At 35.2% G+C, this 19,314-nt stretch overlaps 1 protein-coding gene across 2 annotated transcripts; it reads left to right on the forward strand.

The window, feature by feature from the left end:
* The first annotated feature begins 4,228 nt into the window (after positions 1 to 4,228).
* LOC311080661 (uncharacterized protein) lies at positions 4,229 to 14,435 on the forward strand. 2 transcript variants are annotated; one of them, XM_084110743.1, is made up of 3 exons: positions 4,229 to 4,269; positions 5,058 to 5,206; positions 13,000 to 14,435. In XM_084110743.1, the coding sequence occupies exons 2-3, from the start codon at positions 5,122 to 5,124 to the stop codon at positions 14,181 to 14,183; spliced, it is 1,269 nt and encodes a 422-aa protein (XP_083966869.1). In that variant the 5' UTR covers positions 4,229 to 4,269; positions 5,058 to 5,121; the 3' UTR covers positions 14,184 to 14,435. The 2 variants fall into 2 exon arrangements, with proteins under 2 accessions (XP_083966869.1, XP_083966870.1); XM_084110744.1 differs by lacking the exon at positions 5,058 to 5,206 and having other exon boundaries at positions 4,232 to 4,269; positions 13,000 to 14,429.
* The last annotated feature ends 4,879 nt before the right edge of the window (positions 14,436 to 19,314 follow it).

Consider the following 19,314-nt stretch of genomic DNA (forward strand, 5'->3'; position numbering starts at 1 on the left):
TGACAAAACAAATTACATTTTGCCTGTTTTATTAAATCATATAATTTTCAGTAAAACAAAGGTAATATAATTAAGTATTGGCCAGCATTTATCATTATTATTGTGTGTAAGTTTTGGTGTGGGCTAGCAATACAATTTGTTCTGGGGTAATATACATTTTTTAAGGAGTGATACTTACATTTTTCGAGTATAAAATCAACAGTTTTCTCCAAAAGCGAGATCTTCGAGCAGCTGCCCGTCTCCTTTGTGCAGACATTACAAACATTACAAACACTGTGGAAAACCATTCTCGGTAGGGCTGTTGAGTTACTGATGTTGTGAGGTGTTATTTTGCTGCTCGTATCATTTTTTATTTTTTTTATTTTTTTGGCAAACTTAGTTACATACAAGATCAGGGAAAGATACCATGGTTGTATATTTAACAATGAACAATCATAATGACAAAAAAAAAATATATATATATATAATGGGTTTGCATAAATCATAATATGAGATTTTATACACAGGAAAAAAGAACAATGACAAGGTTAAATATCTTTAAATAATTAATCATAATACATAAAAAATGCATTTTCTGTTATTTGTTATTTATAAGCCTGAGGGATGAAATGAGAGGTAAATTCAGATTTAAATTCAGTGGTAGATTTAAGCCACTTTTGCTTGTGGGTGAAAAATTGTGGATAAAATAAAGAAATTAACAACATATTCAAGAGATGATGGTTTTGGGTTTTCGTAATAAAAAATAATATTGTTAAGGATAAAACTGGGTCACGATAGTAGGGTTTAAAATATAAGAACTTAAACAACCTTAAATGTATTCACAAAATAAATGGGCAGCTGTTTCTTCAACAAGACACAAAATGTGCAAATTTCGTCAATATCAAGATATTTACAGATAGATGAGTTAAACCTGTCGCTCATATCTTTTAAGTTGTTACGCTTGTGATAACGTCGTAGGTTACATGAAAACGTCAACATGGCGAATGACGTACAGCTCGCATTCATACTTAACGAGATCTGGCTGTAAAGTATCTACTCTTTTAGTGCTTGTTAAGTACTTATTGAAATTAAGTACCTACTCAATGAGTATGCGGTTTTGGACGCAGCCAGTCCTGAAGACCTTGATTAGCTGGATCAGGTGTGTTTAATTAGGGTTGAAGCTAAACTCTGCAGGGTTGTGGCCCTCCAGGAACTGTTTAACAGTCAGAAAAGCCAGAAAATGCAATACCTGATAAAAGGAAGTATTTATGTCTGAACAATTTAGTTATCAATCTTTATGTTCTCATCAATAAGAGTTTGTTCATGCTTTAAATTTCATGATCTTTTGCACACTCTTATTATGGCTTGGCCAAGGTTCATACATGGGCTCTATAGCCCCACCTAGAAAATGCAATAGTATCCAGCTGCAGACCCACAGCACCACCAGCGCCAGGACCGCCAGTGCCAGGAGGACCCACCAGTGCCAGGACCGGAAGTGAGGGGCGGAGTTTACCGCGTATCGAGAACACACAAAACGTCATACTTTATACATGTTATAATGATACATTACAGTTACAGTACAATAAGCATTTAAAAACGTTAATCTTGTTAAACTTGTTAAACTTATGGGCATTTTATATATTACACAAAATGTATACATTAATATAAATTTATACATGAATATAAGTGTAAATTAATAAAAATGTATACATTTATATGTGTGTAATGTAATTTACACATTACACACAAAACGTCATTCTTTATACATTATAATGATACATTAGTTACAGTACAATAAGCATTTTAAAACGTTAATCTTGTGTAATATAATTGTATAGTAATCCGTTTCATTGTATTGTGAGATTTACTTCCTGATCACGCTGTTGAAAAATAATGCTTGAAACTTATGGGCATTTTATATATTACACGAAATGTATATATTAATATAAATTTATACATGAATATAAGTGTATATTAATAAAAATGTATACATTAATATACGTGTGTAATGTAATTTATAATTTACAGTCTGCAATACATATAAAAATTTACACAAAATAGAATGTAGTTGTTAAGATTTTAATCTGGAACATGTTTATTTTTTATGTTTTTCGGGTCATCTTCTTAAAAAGGGTCCTTACCGCAACGTTACAATAACGTTAATTTTATACATTTTCCTTTAGTAATTTCTATTAAAAATGTAATATATTTAAACAGCTTTTTCAAATGTGATGCAGTTTTGTAAAAACTGATATATAAAAATAATATACAAAATAGGGAATTTCATGGGGTTTTTTCTATGCCATGTAAAACATTTACAGTAACCTTAGATGTCAATTGTTTCCATACAAACAAAAGATAACATAATTAACTTTTTATGACAGATGTTGCCATTTCAATTTGTTAATCATCTCAATTTAAGTGTAAAAATATTTTTTTTGATCAGTAAATAATACAAAGAATTTTAAGATGCTGTAAATTAATCTATATATTAAACAATTCCATTTGAAATAATGTCATATTGTAAAAGAATGAGCTAATTTTAAGTATCTCAACATTGAAGCCACGGGTGTGGGACATGAGCAAAAATGGTGTTTGGACATAAATGCTTCATAATTTTACATTAAATCATATTATTTATTATTTTTTATATCAAGGTGTGTATTGACACTACGTTTATATTTATGAAACATCAAATGACAAATTTTAACATAAATAAAAAAAAACTTCTTTTACTAAATTAAATGTTTTTGTGGTTTTCATTCAACTCTCAGGCATACGAGCTGACAATGTAATGTACTGTATAATATAAGAATTCATAAGAGTAGGGGAATATACAGCATAACAACCCCCTAGGCAATGGGGACCCCTATAATTGTCACCACCTTTTATCCAACCAGTGACGGTCCTGCATGTTGGTGCCGTCCAGCTCTTCGGCTCAGCCTTCTCCATTAGCTCTGTCCAACTCAGGGCTCACGATCTTCAGCTCGGCTCGATGAGGCGGATTCCCCGGCTTCATCTTGGAGGGATGAGCCATGGTGGAGTTTTGGCTGTCGGTACCAGGGGATGACCAATGGAGATGAGGCCCTACGTGCAGACATAGAGCAGATGGGACCTGTCAAAAAGCCAATGACTCCACCTTGGCTCTGCACTTCCTCTGCTCCACCGTGGTCAAGGCTCCAGCCTGGCTCCTCCCTCCTTCACCTTCGCCATAGGGTTGGAGTACCCACGAAAAAAACACAAGATATTCTCCATTCTCTTCAGCTCCTCGACTCCTCCTCTGACTCGGCCCCCACGACCACCGGCGTCACCCGGTCCCATCTGCTCTCCGTCTGCACGTAGGGCTTCACCTCCATCAAGTTTCACATTTAATGAGATTACAGCTTTTAAAGGGTTAATTCACCCAAAATGAAAATTATCGCATAATTTACTTACCCTCAGTCAAACCCGCCTAGGTGTATATTACATTCTTCTTTCAGCCAAACACAATCAGGGTTATGTTGAAAAATATCCTGGGTCTTCCACACTTTATAATTAATTAATAAACTAACAATAGGACAACAATATGTAAGTGCTGTGACCCTTCCCAGTTTGGTCTAACACAGTATAATTGGTATATCCATATTCAATTTCCATATTAATCCACATTAATAACTTTATAAACTATAATCACTTGCCTTCCGGTAACGGTCGTATGTGAATCTAGTTCCGGCGGAAGAATGACCTCTGACCTAACCTATGATATATAGGATATAGGAGTAGCCTAAGCTTATGTGAGAATAGACACATCTCTGGGTTCAAACAAATAGGGCTGGGCAACAACCTCAAGCTCCTTAAGAGTTTTGTTATCAATTACTTTATTTTTGTTTATTAACAAATTAAAACAAGACTATTTATTTGCACTTTTATTTTTTATTTTATGTGTTTTCTCAAACACATTATGTTTGAATGAATAAAAAACAGAGGTGTAAAGTCCAGGTTCAGAAAGTAAAAGTCCTCCTCAGTATTTTGTTCCAATCACCTGGATTTGCTAATTTGCTAACAGTTTTTCAACCAGGAGATATAACTAATTAGTGAAATCAGCTGGCTGAGTTCATGGGTGAAATAAATACATGGCAGGACTATAACTTTCTGACCCCTGGACTTTATACCTCAGATTAAATAGACACAAAAGTAATTCCATATGCATCAGGTATAAAAAAAAAAATGGGACTTTTATTTTGATCTGGCGATATGACCTCATAAAGCTGCGCTGCGCTCCCTGCATCAGTTGTCATTCGGATTAAGAAGGTTTGTGTTTAAAGCATTTTAGGTGTTTAAATCGATACAAAATGTTCAGTAAATGTATAGTTTTTACAGGAGATGGGAAGCGAATTATTTATCATTGAATATAACATTGTAATGCTTTATCTAACATTAATGAACAGGATTTTTTTTTTTTTTTCAGTCAAGTAACGTTATCCACACATGAGTAACAGAAGACCTGTGCGTCTAATTTCTCTCCCTATATCGTAAATCAGTTTATCATAAACACGAATTCGGTCACTGGCAAGTTGTGATGGGTTTGCAAGTTGCAAACGGAGGTTTTGAAAATCCAAGTCATGAATTAGGAAAAGCGCTATCAAATATTTGTGAATTGAATTGAATTGAATTGAACCGAACCAAATTATTCAGTGATTCGAATCGCTCGATTCACCACACGTAGTCGCTGACGAGACATGCTGGTCAAAACAGTGTAAATGCAACGAGAACACAAACACTATGTGTAATGACAACTTTAACAAACTGCAAATGTTTTCATCAAAATGCAGTCTATTAAATATAATGAACGAAAAAAATATATACCAAATATGAAGCTTCGATGCATAATGAACCTTACATATAATTTGTTAATTTATTGGTTAGTAGTGCTGGTTTTGAGTGTTCTTGGCTATTCAGACCATTAACGCTCACTCTGACTGACTCTTACCAGTGCACTGAACTACTGAACTAGAGCTGATTGAGACACACACTGAGATTTAGTTTAGATTTATTTTTCTTTCTGTTAATTATTATTTTTTTAATCTCAATCATGACAGAGTGTGCCAAACCCACAGAAAAACTTTTGGTGAAGTGACTGATACGCGTGACACACTTATAAAGATGGCGTCTATTAAAGAGGAGAGTGAAGACATGAAGATTGAAGAAACATTTAGAGTAAAACAAGAAGATACTGAGGAACAAACAGGTTGGTTTCATTCTCAAAGCTTAACTCAGTCATTTGATCCTTATTAAAATGTCCAGCTCTACAGAAATGAATGATATTTTTTAGGGATGCACCAATACGAAAATATTGGTTCATACCAATAATTCTTTATATTTGAAAGCCGTTAACTGATATATTGGCTGATAAATCTAAATGTAAATCCAAATTTTTAAATTAAATTTGAGAGCCTGATTACAAAAGCAAAAGTCTAGCCTAATCAATAAAAGCACTTCAACCTATATCAAACATATAGAGTACAGTGGCCTATAGTGAACCAGTGTAGATTTTAAAATTTATTTTACACTCCAAATTTCTTTATCAAAAAGTCTATTGGCTTACAAATAAATAAAATAATCCCTCTATAATGCAAACAAGTCATTGGACGACATTACTTGCATATAAAGAATCAAAATGCATATGCCATGGATAAATTAAAAAAAAGAATTGCATATGCATGGACAATAAATATAGTTGATGAAATAAGAGAAAAATAAAAGTGCTAGTTATTATAAGTAATGGATCAATGTTTCTGAAAAAAACATCTAAAATGAATATTGCTGTTTCAAGTAACAGCATAGCTGAATAAACAGCGGTAACTGGAGCGCTTTGTTAGCGGCTTAATTGACTCAAACAAAGCATTGTGTCAATAATCAGGTATGTATGCATCATAAACATTACAACTACAAAAAGTTGCAAATGCACAAGTAAATGTGAACTTTAAGTTTCGTGCTAGTCGGAATGTGATGTGGACACGCTCTTTCCGTAACAACGCGCTGAAACACGGCAACTAAACCCAAAGAATTCACAACGTTTTATTGTAACCTATTATTTAACCTAATAGGATTTTCCCATAGGCTTTTAGATTATCGCTAAAAACAGCTATGGATAGCTATGTTATGTACTCTTTTGGGGATATTGAGACTTGAAGGGCCCCTTTTTTGAGATGTGTGGGTTTGTGGAGAATATGTATGTTAGTGTTCTCTTAATTGAGTAATGTGTGGGGCTATTAGCTAATTAAGCTAATTGATATCACAGGGTGGGTCAGTTGATTGTAAGACCTATATATATCCCTTCATCAAATGTGTCCACCATTTGCCTGAAGAAGACCCAGCAGGGTCGAAACGTTGCATTTTTAATAAATATGGGAGCAAAGAATAGTGTTGCGGAAATCACCTTTTTTTCACTTGCACGTTTTATCCATAATTATCACTGATGAATAGGGCTGTAGTAGCTATTGATTATTTTAGTAATCGAGTATTCTACTGATTATTCAATCGAGTAATTGGATAAAAAATTGTGGTGATAAAAACGTGAACAACAGCCTTTACAATAACTTAAAATGCAAATATAGGTAACGCTTTACAACAAGGTTCATTGGTTAACATTAGTTAACTACCTTAGTTAACATATACTAAGAATAAACAATACTTCTACAGCATTTATTAATCTTAGTTAATATTAATTTCAACATTAACTACTACATTATTAAAATCAAAGGTTGTATTTGTTAACATTAATGTACTGTGAACTAACATGAACAAACAATGAACAGCTGGATTTTTATTAACTAACATTAACAAAGATTATACAGTTACAAATGTATTGCTCATTGTTAGTTCATGTTGGTTAATACATTAACTAATGTTAACTAATGAACTATTGTAAAGTGTTAACCAAATATATAATAACAAGCAATAATTATTGGTTCAAATAAAGTATCAAAGCAAGTAATCATATGGGTTTTATTGAACAACGCTGTTAAAATACACCATGTAAAATAAATTATATAAAATAATATAAACATACATTACGCATTACAACAAATGCCTACAGAGGGCACCAACGGCCTGGTTACACTATGGCATGATCAAATCCTTGTTTAATATTGGCCAAACAACATTTAATTCAAATGTCAACTTAATCTTTAATATTTGGTCACTTATGTACGATAGAAATGCAACAGCCGCTGTAATTTCTTGAACAAGAACGTGCACATCAAAATTTTACACTTTTATTTTGAAATCGCTATGAACAACAATTTGCATATTCAGAAATATATTTATGTATTCTCCTGTGTTGGCGTAGATTTACAAATGAGTTCCGTTACAAATCTTGTGAAATGGTGCACACTGCGTTGCCAGATGAATGTTATGAGCCACACAAACTCAGCAGCATGTAGAGATGTAGTTTGAGAAACCCGAGACACGCTCCACGCATTTAAATGATTACAGTTACATTGTAATTACCAAACACAAACCGCGTCCGATGTTTTGCGTTATCAAATATACGTTATTGGAAACCTTAACAAACAGCACATGCAGAGACTAAAGCCGGCGACACACTGGCTGCGTGGTGTTTCTGTTGTGTGTCAGCTGCGTGGTGTTTTCTATGTCTTTGCACACCAGAAACGTGTCTGACGCGGCGCTGTTGCTGCTAGGTGACATATGATAAGCCTCATTGGTGATATATTTGACATATTGGAATAGAGTTGTGGAAGGCCTATACTTCATGTTAAACATAAATATATAGCAGCAAAGACAACGTCGGCAGTATTGACGGCAAAATAGGCTACATAATATTTTGTTCTGTATTGACGGGTGCAGTATTTGAAAATCGATAATTATTATATTTTTTTAAAATTACATTTATATCTGCATTTATGTCAAAACCTAGAGACTTTCAAACATCAAAATATCATTTATTAATATGTATTCGTGTCAAAATGACATATAAACATCTTTTCTTATTCTTATTATTTTGCCTGGAAACGCTTCCAACACACTTGCGTGTCGCGTGAAAAATAGGCGTCGGTTCTATTTCTAGCATGCACACGTTTTCCACGCAGCTCGAGCCGCGTGTGTCATGCAGGCAGTGTGCAAGCTCTAACCTGTTAACATGGGAGCCGAAATAAAAACGGACACGCCACGGAGCTGTCACGCTCACACCACGCAGCCAGTGTGTCGCTGGCCTAAGTTTGCATGGAGCAGCATTTAGGCCGGCGACACACTGGCTGCATGGTGTGAGCGTGACAGCTGCGTGGCGCATCTCTCTCCCCATATGTTGAATATATCACCAAAGAGGCTTACCATATGTCACCAAGCAGCAGCAGTGCTGTGTTACAGCCCTACTGATGAACACAACTTTTATGAATTTTGAAGCCTAAATGCAGTCGCTAGAAGTAAAAAGCCAAAGGTGGGCTATAAACAAACTACACCACGGTCCCACGACTTCAACATCAATATGAAAAGTTACACCTGAAAAGTTCCCACATCATTAAGCTTCCAACTCTTTCAGTTTTTATCTAAAAAAAATTCCCAGAACGTTTAAGTTAGAATAGTTTGTAAGAGCACAATTATAACCATAACGAGGCTGCCTTGACAGCATCTGTATTCCCATTTAGCCACTTGTTAGTAGGGCTTTCACTTTTGTGAAAAAATCCTGTTCGATTTTTGAGACATAAGTGTTCATTGAATCGATTGTAAAAACGATTTTCCATGTCTAAAGACGTTTCCATTTTAAACGCCGAATCAAATCAACAGACAACTAACAGGCATTAGGATGAACGTAAAGAGGGCGCTTGAGACGCACAAGTCAGCAAATATTCCTGATGATTTATTGGCGTGAAGTTTCGTGCACAATGACAAACAGGAGTGCAACATTCTTGAAAAACAATAAGCAGAGTGGACTGCCATAACATAAATGAAAAACATTACTGCAGTCTTCAACATGGCTGTGTTTACGATTAGAAATGTCAAACAAATTTGTAGATTGCAGACCGTAGCCCGAATCTGTATCTGAATGCATGAGACTGTCTGCATACTGGCAGAATTCACAGTTTTGTTGTAAAAAGAGAAACATTATGCAGAAGTATAATTTGCTGTTTTGCGTGTTTGTCAGAGCCTGCAGTTGCTGTGTGACACGCGTTCGCTGCGGGCGTATCGTGACGAGCTGGACGCGCTCCGAGAAAAAGACCGTTAAAATCGATTCCCTATTTTCGTTTTTGAAACTTGCGTTGGTTGGTCCGATCGATTGTGCAATCGATTTTCGAACGTAATGTGACAGCCCTACTTGTTAGCAACCAGCCTTTTAAAAAAAAACGCATCATCTTAAAAAAAATCACGAGTGGGGTAATTGATGTATTTTATGTCGTAGAATAAAACATGAAAGTGTCTTTGAGCTTGTGTTCACCACAGACTTTATTTCAGCCATTTAACCAAAATCCCATTAAAAAAACCCACTGATTTTCACAATGATGGAACCGGAAGTGCTAAAATGCTAACTCGCTTCTGGGTTTCGGCCTACAAAGTGATGTCAAACCTGCACCACTCTGTTCTAACTTCACTTGAATCTGAGAGGGTCCTACTTCCATGTTAGATATTCATTATTATGACATGTAGAAGTAGCCTAAAGAAAACAATTATTTAACAATAGACTCAAGATCATCTTCTGTTTAAAAAACAATGAAAACCATTAATTTCTGTTACTTAATAATGCCACAGTATCTAACAAAAACATTTCGTTTGTATGTCATTGTATGCAAGTCGTGAAATGTAATTGATTAACTTTAGATTTTTTGTCTGTATACGATTTTTTTCCTTGATAAATGCAAGATCAGTATTGACTTCTTTTTTTTTTTATAAATTTTTTTACTTGACTTCTTTTTATTGAACAACCTGGACTTTTTATTACTTAGACTTGACCAATATCAGAACTACCCAGTCCGTTGCTTTGTGTCTTGATATACAGAGTTTTCAGACTTTTTATACTATGTGGTCTCGATTTCTGATAACCTGTTGATTCTTGGTGATTTTAACACATGTTGTCCTTCAAAAGCCTCTCATAAGAGATTTTGTACAACTTTTAGACTTTTAATTTCATGTCCTACACACAAGCTGGGTCACACACTTGATCTTGTTTCATCATTAGGGTTTTCCATTACAAATATCTCTGAAAGTGATGCTTGTCTATATGAACAGTGGCTAGTATATAATTATATTAAGTCAAATGCAACGTTTTATATTTATATAATAATTATATGAATATATTATATGAATTATTCATAATTATAATCCATACAATATATGAAAAATAATTAGCAGCATAAGATACAATTTGTCTCCAAACTTGTCACTATAAACTGCTGTTATTTGGAGCAAGAGATGCAGGGGGAGTGGCTTTATTGCATCATATATGCCACAATCCCAGCTGATTGGTCCAGTTTGGGTTTGTGATCTCTAATCCAGAATAAAACCTGCTTCAGAGCAGGTTAGCCGTGCAGCGCAAGTTACCATGGTGATGAACAACGTTAAAAACCAATCCACCTTCTTGAGCTTAGCAGCTGAATATAGGGAATATGGCCAACCAGGGCCGCGGGAAGAGGTTTTAGGTTGGGGGTGCTGATTTTTTTTCACCACTTTTGAATAAGAAACAATATCAAGACTATAAAACTCGTCAAAAAACGCGCACACACTCAAACCACCTGACTGCACATCACATTTTTGACTTTATTGATTCTGCTTTTATTCGTAATGCAATGGACCATCCTTAAAGGATGGGACTTTATGGGACATTTGCACAAAAAGAATAAATAACTTACCGTAGCCTATTTTATAAGTCGCTCCGGAGACGCATATCAGTCAAAAAATGCGCCACGAAGAAGAAAAAAACATATTTAGCCTAAGTCGCACTGGACTAAGTTGCATTTTTAAAAAAAATTAATTTCACAAAAAAAAAAAAAAGTTACAGACAGTTCTCCGCTACGGACGTGAGCGGTCTAAAGCGGCACTAAAATGTTTTAAAACTTTCACAGAGACCTAAAACTGAAAGCACAAAGCCTGTCTTTAAATTTAATTTCGTTTTGTATTAATTGTATCTTAATTTTAATCAATGTTTCATCAACAAATTTTCTGGATTTAATAAGAAGTAGCTAAATACAGGCTATTAGAAAATAGATAATCAGGACACGGAGGCGCTGGCGAACCTGGAGCTCGTCTCATAAATGAACCGAAACTCAGCGTAGGCCTATAAGGTAGCCTATTGCCTCACAGACCTTAGACATATAGATAGCTTGAAATGTCTACTTTTAAGCAGAACAATTCAAAACGAAAGAAAACAGACTGCGCTGCTTATGTAATTCGTATGAAATGTGCATTTCTCTCTGGCGCTGCGAAGATCGCGAGTCGTCAACTCATCTGTCTAGCCGACACTGACATAAAAAAAAGAACTGTTTTATTAGTAAACAATTAAAATGTATCCTGATATATTTAACATATTTGCCTGTTCCTTACAAAACACTGACAGTTGGGTTTTTGACTGGGTTTTTTTTTTTTTTTTTTTTTTGAGCAGCATGCGGACAAATTTTTTCGACACACACAATATTACATAACACTCTGCGCTTATGTTTTAAAAAGATAATTTAACATATAAATAACCATTTTTAAATAGCCCACTTAAAGTGTTTATTACAAATAAATGACTAAATGCTAAAAATTAATAAATTTTAATGAACAAACATATGCGTTGCATTTACAATTCTGTGAAAACAGGGGGTGCTGCAGCACCCCCAGCACCCCCACTTCCCGCGGCCCTGTGGCCAACTCTTATTTATTTATTGATTTATTTTTTGCTACATATTAGAAGTGCTTTATTTCCATAGGGTGAAAAAAATGCAGTGTTTATGCAACTTTACACAAAATGGAAATACTCATATGACTTTTTAACATTTCCAGGCAAGGATATGTTATGCACTGGATATGTTAACATGTCTCAAAAGCATTAAACAACAACATATCTCTCAAAAGAAAACTTGGGTCATACACTTTTCCCTCAGCAGCTTGCACTGTGGCCCCCACCTTTTTTTTTTTAATAGTTAGCATTATTCACTACTGTAAAGTGATGTGACTGGTAGACGTTTTAAATGCACAGTGTGCTGACCTGGTTAAGTGATAATCAAATTCAGTGAATTTTTTTTTTCTCATTACTTTTGTTTCAGTTTTATTGATTAGTTGATGCAACCCTAATATCAACAATGAATTCCACAAACTTGTAAGGTTGTGCTTTTTTTTTTCAGGTTGTGCGTAAATAAAAACTATCATTGGCATTACAGTGAATACTAATGATAAGCTTATACATGGAGAAAAGCAGAGGACCTAATACTGAGCCATGTGGCACACCATACTTGTCTTTGATGAGATGTCTCTTCATTTACACAAACAAAGTGGTTGTGGTAAACCATGCTGGTCCGCAAATGCCAACATAATTCTCAAGCCATCCAAGGGAATATTGTGTTCTATGTTGTCGAAAGATTAAATAGCACTTGATTTTGGCATCTGTTTGCAGCTACATCTCTCTTCAAGTCATTTGTAACTTCAAATTGTGGTATAATAAGCGCGTTACAATAATATTTATGATTGCAGCTGGTTCAAAATGCCACTGCTAGACTATTGACCAGTACGAGAAAGATGGACAGAATCACCCCGATTTTAACATTCCTTCAATGTTGTGTTTGTATTGTTTGGTTTCGTTGATGGCTTTGTACAGCACTTTGGGCTGCACTTGAGGCAGTAGAAATGTGCTTAATAAGGGGTTTGATAACTGCCAGCTTTTTTGGACTGTAGGCATTTTGGACGTGTCCTAATGAAAGTGAAGTTAACTATTGAGAAGAGGTTCTGAGATTACAGGAAATGCCTCTGTTCTTTAGTATGTTTTGATTTTTGTTGCTTTGTGCCATTAAACTGGTGTTAACTTGTATTTGTTTTTTGTTTTTTTCGCTTTAGACCTGATGGCACTGAAAGAGGAGAGTCCAGAACTGAATGACATGGAGGGGAAAGATCAGTATGAAAATCATCATGATTTCATGGCTGGAGAAAAATCCACAGAGACTGAAAAGACATCATCACGAAAAAGACGTCGGAACAAGTCTAACAAGTATTTCACCTGCCATCACTGTGGAAAGAGTTTCAATCATCTTGGAAACCTTAAAGTTCACATGAGAGTTCACACTGGAGAGAAGCCTTTCACCTGCAAACAGTGTAAAAAGAGTTTCACTCAAAAACAAAACCTTAAAGTCCACATGAGGCTTCACACTGGAGAGAGCTCTTTCACATGCCAACAGTGTGGAAAGTGTTTCACTCAAAAAGGAAACCTTACAGTCCATATGAGAATTCACACCGGAGAGAAGCCTTTCACATGCAAACAGTGTGGAAAGAGTTTTACATATAAAAACTACTTTAATTCCCACGTGAGCAGTCACACTGGAGAGAAGCCGTACACATGTGATCAGTGTGGAAAGAGTTTCACACGTAAAGCATCTTTTAATTACCACATGAAGATTCATTCAAGAGAGAACTGTTTTGTATGTCATCACTGTGGAAAGAGTTTCACCTATAAAATAAGCCTTAAGACTCACATGAGAGTTCATACTGGAGAAAAGCCTTATTCATGCACTCAGTGCGGAAGGAGTTTCACATATAAAGCATCTTTTGACTCCCACATGAGAAGTCACTCTGGAGAGAGGCCTTACACGTGCAACATGTGTGGGAAAGGCTTCCCACAGAAAGGAAACCTTCAGACTCACATGAGAATTCACACTGGAGAAAAGCCGTTCATGTGTCTTCAGTGCAAAAAGAGTTTCAGATATCAAAGAGATTTGAAACATCATTTGCAGACTCATTGTGGAAAGAAATTGCAGTGTTCTGAGGGTGGTAAGAAGTTTAAAAAAAGGAGCCATTTTAAAAATCACCGGCGCACTCACCCTGGAGGAAGACAATTTAATTGTGATCAGTGTAATAAAAAATTTATTTTGCCATTACATTTAGAGATACACTTGAAAAGTCATTCAGATGTGAGAACTTACTCATGTTCTTTGTGTGGAAAGTGTTTCAAATGGCTTGGCCATTTAAAATGGCACCAGAAAATATGTCTCTGTGTGAAGTCAAGGCTGCATTCAGACCTCAGCTAAATGTGGACCAAATCTGTTTGTCCACCTTCATGACAATTTTTTATTTATTTTTATTTTCTTTTGTCAAGTACATATGATCACTTGTGGCCCCACCTGACTTTCTCCTTTGCTATAGTTTCAAATATTGAATGGTTGCAGGAAATGCCCTTTAATTTCTATTGTATGGAGACGTTGCTGCATTCCAAATCTTTCTTGCTGTGAAATTCCACAATGTGAATGAAAGTTTATAAATAAAAGGACAGAAACTAAATGAAATAATTACCTTACTTGATTCTTCTTTAGTGAGAAAACACAAGTGTTGTCAAGTAGGGCTGTCACGATATCAGATTCTTCCACACCACGGTTATCGTGTGGACAAAATAATTCACTGTAACGATATATCGCAATATCTGCAGAAACCTTGAAAAAAAAAACTGTTATCACTCAAATTCATCTTTACTTTAATTTTTTTAGCCAATGAATCACATCATTACACACCAAAATGACAAGAATTGAGACTCTGGCTTCTTTGACACTGCCTAATTAATAACCAGGAGAGAGAAAATACTGTCAAGGTCAACAGTATTATAAATAAGCTTTAACAAATATTACCTAGTTCTGGCATGAAGCTCTAGATGGTGCAGGGTGATAGGTCTGAAAAATTATTGGTAGCAATCATGTCATTATTTACATAGCACAGCTGATTGTTTACTGTTGCATCAGTGGCCTATGAGCTTACTGCTTAAACATTCAAATACTTGCCATTGTTTGCTGTTAGCAGTCTGTAGCGTGCTTTCAGAACCCATCAGGAATCAACATCTAAGATAAGGTAATTATCTTTTATTCTACATCTCTGCACATATTGTGTGGTCCAGTTATTAATTCCTAAATGGAGCAATCTTTACAAGTTTTAATCTAGATTAAATGGTTAGCTGCATAAAAATGACACGTCATTTATTCAAGGGTAATGTTTAATTAGGTTTCATATGCTTAACATGTTGATGCAGTGCTTCAGTCATTTATTATGACTGTTATAATTACGCTCCTAATGGCATTTCATTTATCATAAGAGTATAAGGTTAATGTAATCAAAATGACATATTGATGATACTTGCTCAGGTGGTTGCTGGGTTCTTATCTCTATCAGCTTGCAACGTTATATCTATTGTTCATGAGGACACAAGCATGCATTTCTAGTGTTAAGCCGGTCAGCAAGGTAGCCAAGGCACACATAGATAGTAAAACATGCGGTCCAAAAAAAAAAAAAAAAACAGTACATACAGTTGTAATCGAAATTATTCTACCCCAATTGCAAATCAGGTTTATTGGCAAAAATTACAGGTTTCAGTTGTTTGCAATGAACAAATTAAACAAAAGTAATTAAAATAGCTCAACACAACAAATGTTTCAAGTGGTTTCCCCAAATTCAACTGAAAATGTACTTTTAATGACTTTTAATTGACTTTTAATTTTAATGGCTTCTGCAATCTCAAAATTATTCAAACCCCTGAATAGAATCCCTCACAACAGCACAAATCTGCACACCTGATGCAACTAATCAAGGGCTTCATTAGTTGCACCTGGTTGAAACAAAACTAACTTCTTTGCCCTATGGATCAGCGTTATATCTGGAGGAAAAAGAATGAAGCATATGCTGAAAAGAACACTCTGCCTACAGTTAAAGTACACATGAAACTCAACATCAGTGAGTGAATCTCAGTGAGATTTTTTTTTCCTTGAAAAAAAATCTATATGTACTATATATCCAAATTAATCGATATTGAATCAAGATCGAAATCGAATCTCAAGATTATGAATTGAATCGTAATTCTCACTCCAAAAGTTGGCAGTCTTGCACAATCATCTATTTTGGCCTTGTACCGATATCATACTGTAATGCAATTCCTGTTATACAGTCCCTAACAAGAGATGTGGCCTGTCAATGTGATGAACCATTTTTGAAGAGTGTGTCAATTCAGACAGAAACCCAAAAGCTGAAAAGACGGAGTAAAGGTATAGGCTGCTAGTTATGTTTATCTTCATTCAATTAGCTGGTAATAGTCTTCTTGCGTTGTGTTTCATGGGTTTGATTGTCATATGTGTGTTTTTTCAGCAGTTCAAGTGAAGCCTTTAGACCACTCTGTTGGTGTGAGTGTTGGCACAGGTATTGAATCTCCATGTCTCACTTCAACACCAATTAAAAGGCCACACATGAGAGACACTGCATTTGATGATAGCTCAACATGCAACTCAAAACAATGTTCAGATGTCACCTATGAGCCTGATATCACTCAAGAGGGCAGTGGTAGAGGTTAGTTTTACATAGATGCATACACAGGTTATCACTAAAACTTCAGACATGTTAAAAAATGCCAGGGCATCTAGGAAGTTTGAGATGGTAAAGCAAGATGCCTTATTAGAAAGTATAATATGACTTACTGACTTTTGATTGTCCAGGGTTTGCCAACAACTCTACAAAGCCAGGAAATACATGTTGTATGAAGACAATTTGCTACAGCTATTTCGGGAGTGTCCAGCATGCTGCCATACCTGCAACAGTTGACAAATTTGTAAATGGGACATTTGTATCCATCACACAGGGGATGATAAATGTAAAACTGACAAATACGCACAAAACAGGCCCTGAAAGAGGCGAATGCCACTTCCGACACATAAGTTGTGATTTATAAAACAAACTTGACGGGGAAATGTGTGCACGCAAACTCTGACCCATGCGTACGAACATTCTAGAGACAGAGCAGTTTGGCGACACCGATGGTGAGCTGGATTTAAATGTCTTTTTGGTCACTTTTTAGACAGAAAATTTAAAGAAAATGATGCATATACAGCAAGATAATACAAATATAATCTCTCTCACCAAGCATCACAGAAAGCAAACATCCAGTTTAGTGAAACTGACTGCTGTAGCATACGGCAGATGAAGGAAAACTGTACAAATTCATAATGAGCCCTAATAATGAATGCCAGGGTATCTAGTGTGATATTTATCACACTAGATAAATACAGTGTGTATGTTCACAATAACAGTTTAAATAAAAGAATGTTTAAACTATGCTTTACATCTGATATAAACATTTAAATTAAATAGCCATTCTTATTAATAGAGTTAAAAACTTAAATGAGGCCTACATTAAATCATTACTGAGAAGTTGCAAACATTTAAAAAAAAATTTTTTTTTATATATATATATATATATATATATATATATATATATATATATATATATATATATATATATATATATATTCTAATAAATATAAATATTTGTAGTGGATGCAATGCTTTCGAACACTTTTCCTGTGGCATGCTGTATTTTAATGTTTAACTACAGAGAAGGATTGCTTATCATGATAATAGCATTGCATATATTATAATATACAATATTTTTGTGCTAATAATGCACAATTAGACCTATCTGTTTCCATTAAAAATATAATTCAATTAAAAATAGTATTTGGCCAGTGGAAAAGATTTAGAAGAACTTTATCTGAAATGTATTTTATATTATTTGATTTATTTATTCAAAAACAGGGCAAGGCTACTAAATGTTTTTTAGCAATGTAATGTGACAGCACATCCATATCATATTTTTCTAATGTCTTGTACCGTTAAACATGGTTAAACGTGGATGAATATGCATATGCAAATGATATGCAGATGAGGATATGCATAGTAAAAATAGGTGTTGGCCTAAAAATAGGCATATATGGTTATTTCGGGGATGCATGTGCGCACAATCTTCTGATGACTGGAATTTATAAAGGGAATTTTGCGCCATTTTTGTCTTTCGGGCGCTTTTAGTAAGTACACTTTTAGTAAGGATCCTACGCACAGTTTTATAAATGATATCCCCGGGTTTGTTAATTTTGAGTGAAAAATAATGACATTCCGTTTCATCTGGTCATCCCAACCACTGTATAAGCATTATGAAATGTCTGGTGCTATGAAGAATTTTGTGTTTTGGAATACACTATAGAGAGATTGGATTAAAATGTTGTTCAATGTGACAATCTCGCTCAATAAACCAGTAACTTCCTACATCTTTTTCTTTTCTACTCTGATTCCACCTGAAAGGACACTGTGCGGAAGCTACACGATGATGGACCTGGAAGACAACAAGGTGGTGGACATTCAGTTAAAGGGGTGATATTATGCCACTTTTTACGATATGTAAAATAAGTCTCTCTTGTCCCTAGAGTGTGTGTGTTAAGTTTTAGCTCAAAATACCCCACAGATCATTTTTACAGCATGTTTAAATTGTCCCTTTTTTAGACTGTAAAAAAAGATGGATGATGCCCCTTCACTCTCTTCCATTGGTAAAAAGTGAAGCCACCAATGTCCTAATATGGCGCTGACATCTTGCGCAGATTTGGGACCTGCCTCTGTGCAGCAGTGAGCAGGAAGTAAAGCCGCGATATCAAGGTCCCGCCCTCACTCCCCCAGAAACGGTTAGTACAAAGTTGTCTGTGTGAAATAAACAGTTATGGACATGTAGAAATAAAAAAGTCTGTTGGTGCCTTGGTGACTACTTCGTTTAGAGAACCTGTCAATCACAGCTGTCAATCATGACATCACATTCCCGTTTTTATAGCATCAAATAACGAACTAAAATCAAACTTATTTAAAAAAAACAAATCAGCGTGATAAAAACTACCTAAAATGACAAAAAACATAAAAAAAATTAATTTGAACCGTAATTTGATTGTTTAGTTTCCATCGTCCATTAGACTTCATGGAGAGGACATGGTTTATGAGCTATACTGGGACCAACCACTGGGGGGTGATCAAGATGCTTTGGCTTCACTTTTCAGGACTTGTGCAGCACGTTTGTTAAAAACGCATTGTTTCGTGTGTGTCCCTTTAAATGCAAATGAGCTGCTGCACCGGACAGAGAGGGCGGAGCTTCAACAGCTTGTATGTGTTAGCAGCTCCGATTACCTCACATAGGCAAGCACTAAAATGTCAGAAACTGTTCTGTCTTATGTTTAAACTGGAGTCAGACAATGATGGAGAGACTCAAGAAGTGACAACATGTTAACTATCTTCAATAAGCATATTATGTGTTCTGATAATCTATAAAATCACTCATATGGGAACTGTTGTAAGATGCCTACAGAGTGACATGCTATT

The sequence above is a fragment of the Abramis brama genome (genome assembly GCF_963993115.1).
Source record: "Abramis brama genome assembly, chromosome: 4".
Taxonomy (NCBI): Eukaryota; Metazoa; Chordata; class Actinopteri; order Cypriniformes; family Leuciscidae; genus Abramis; species Abramis brama.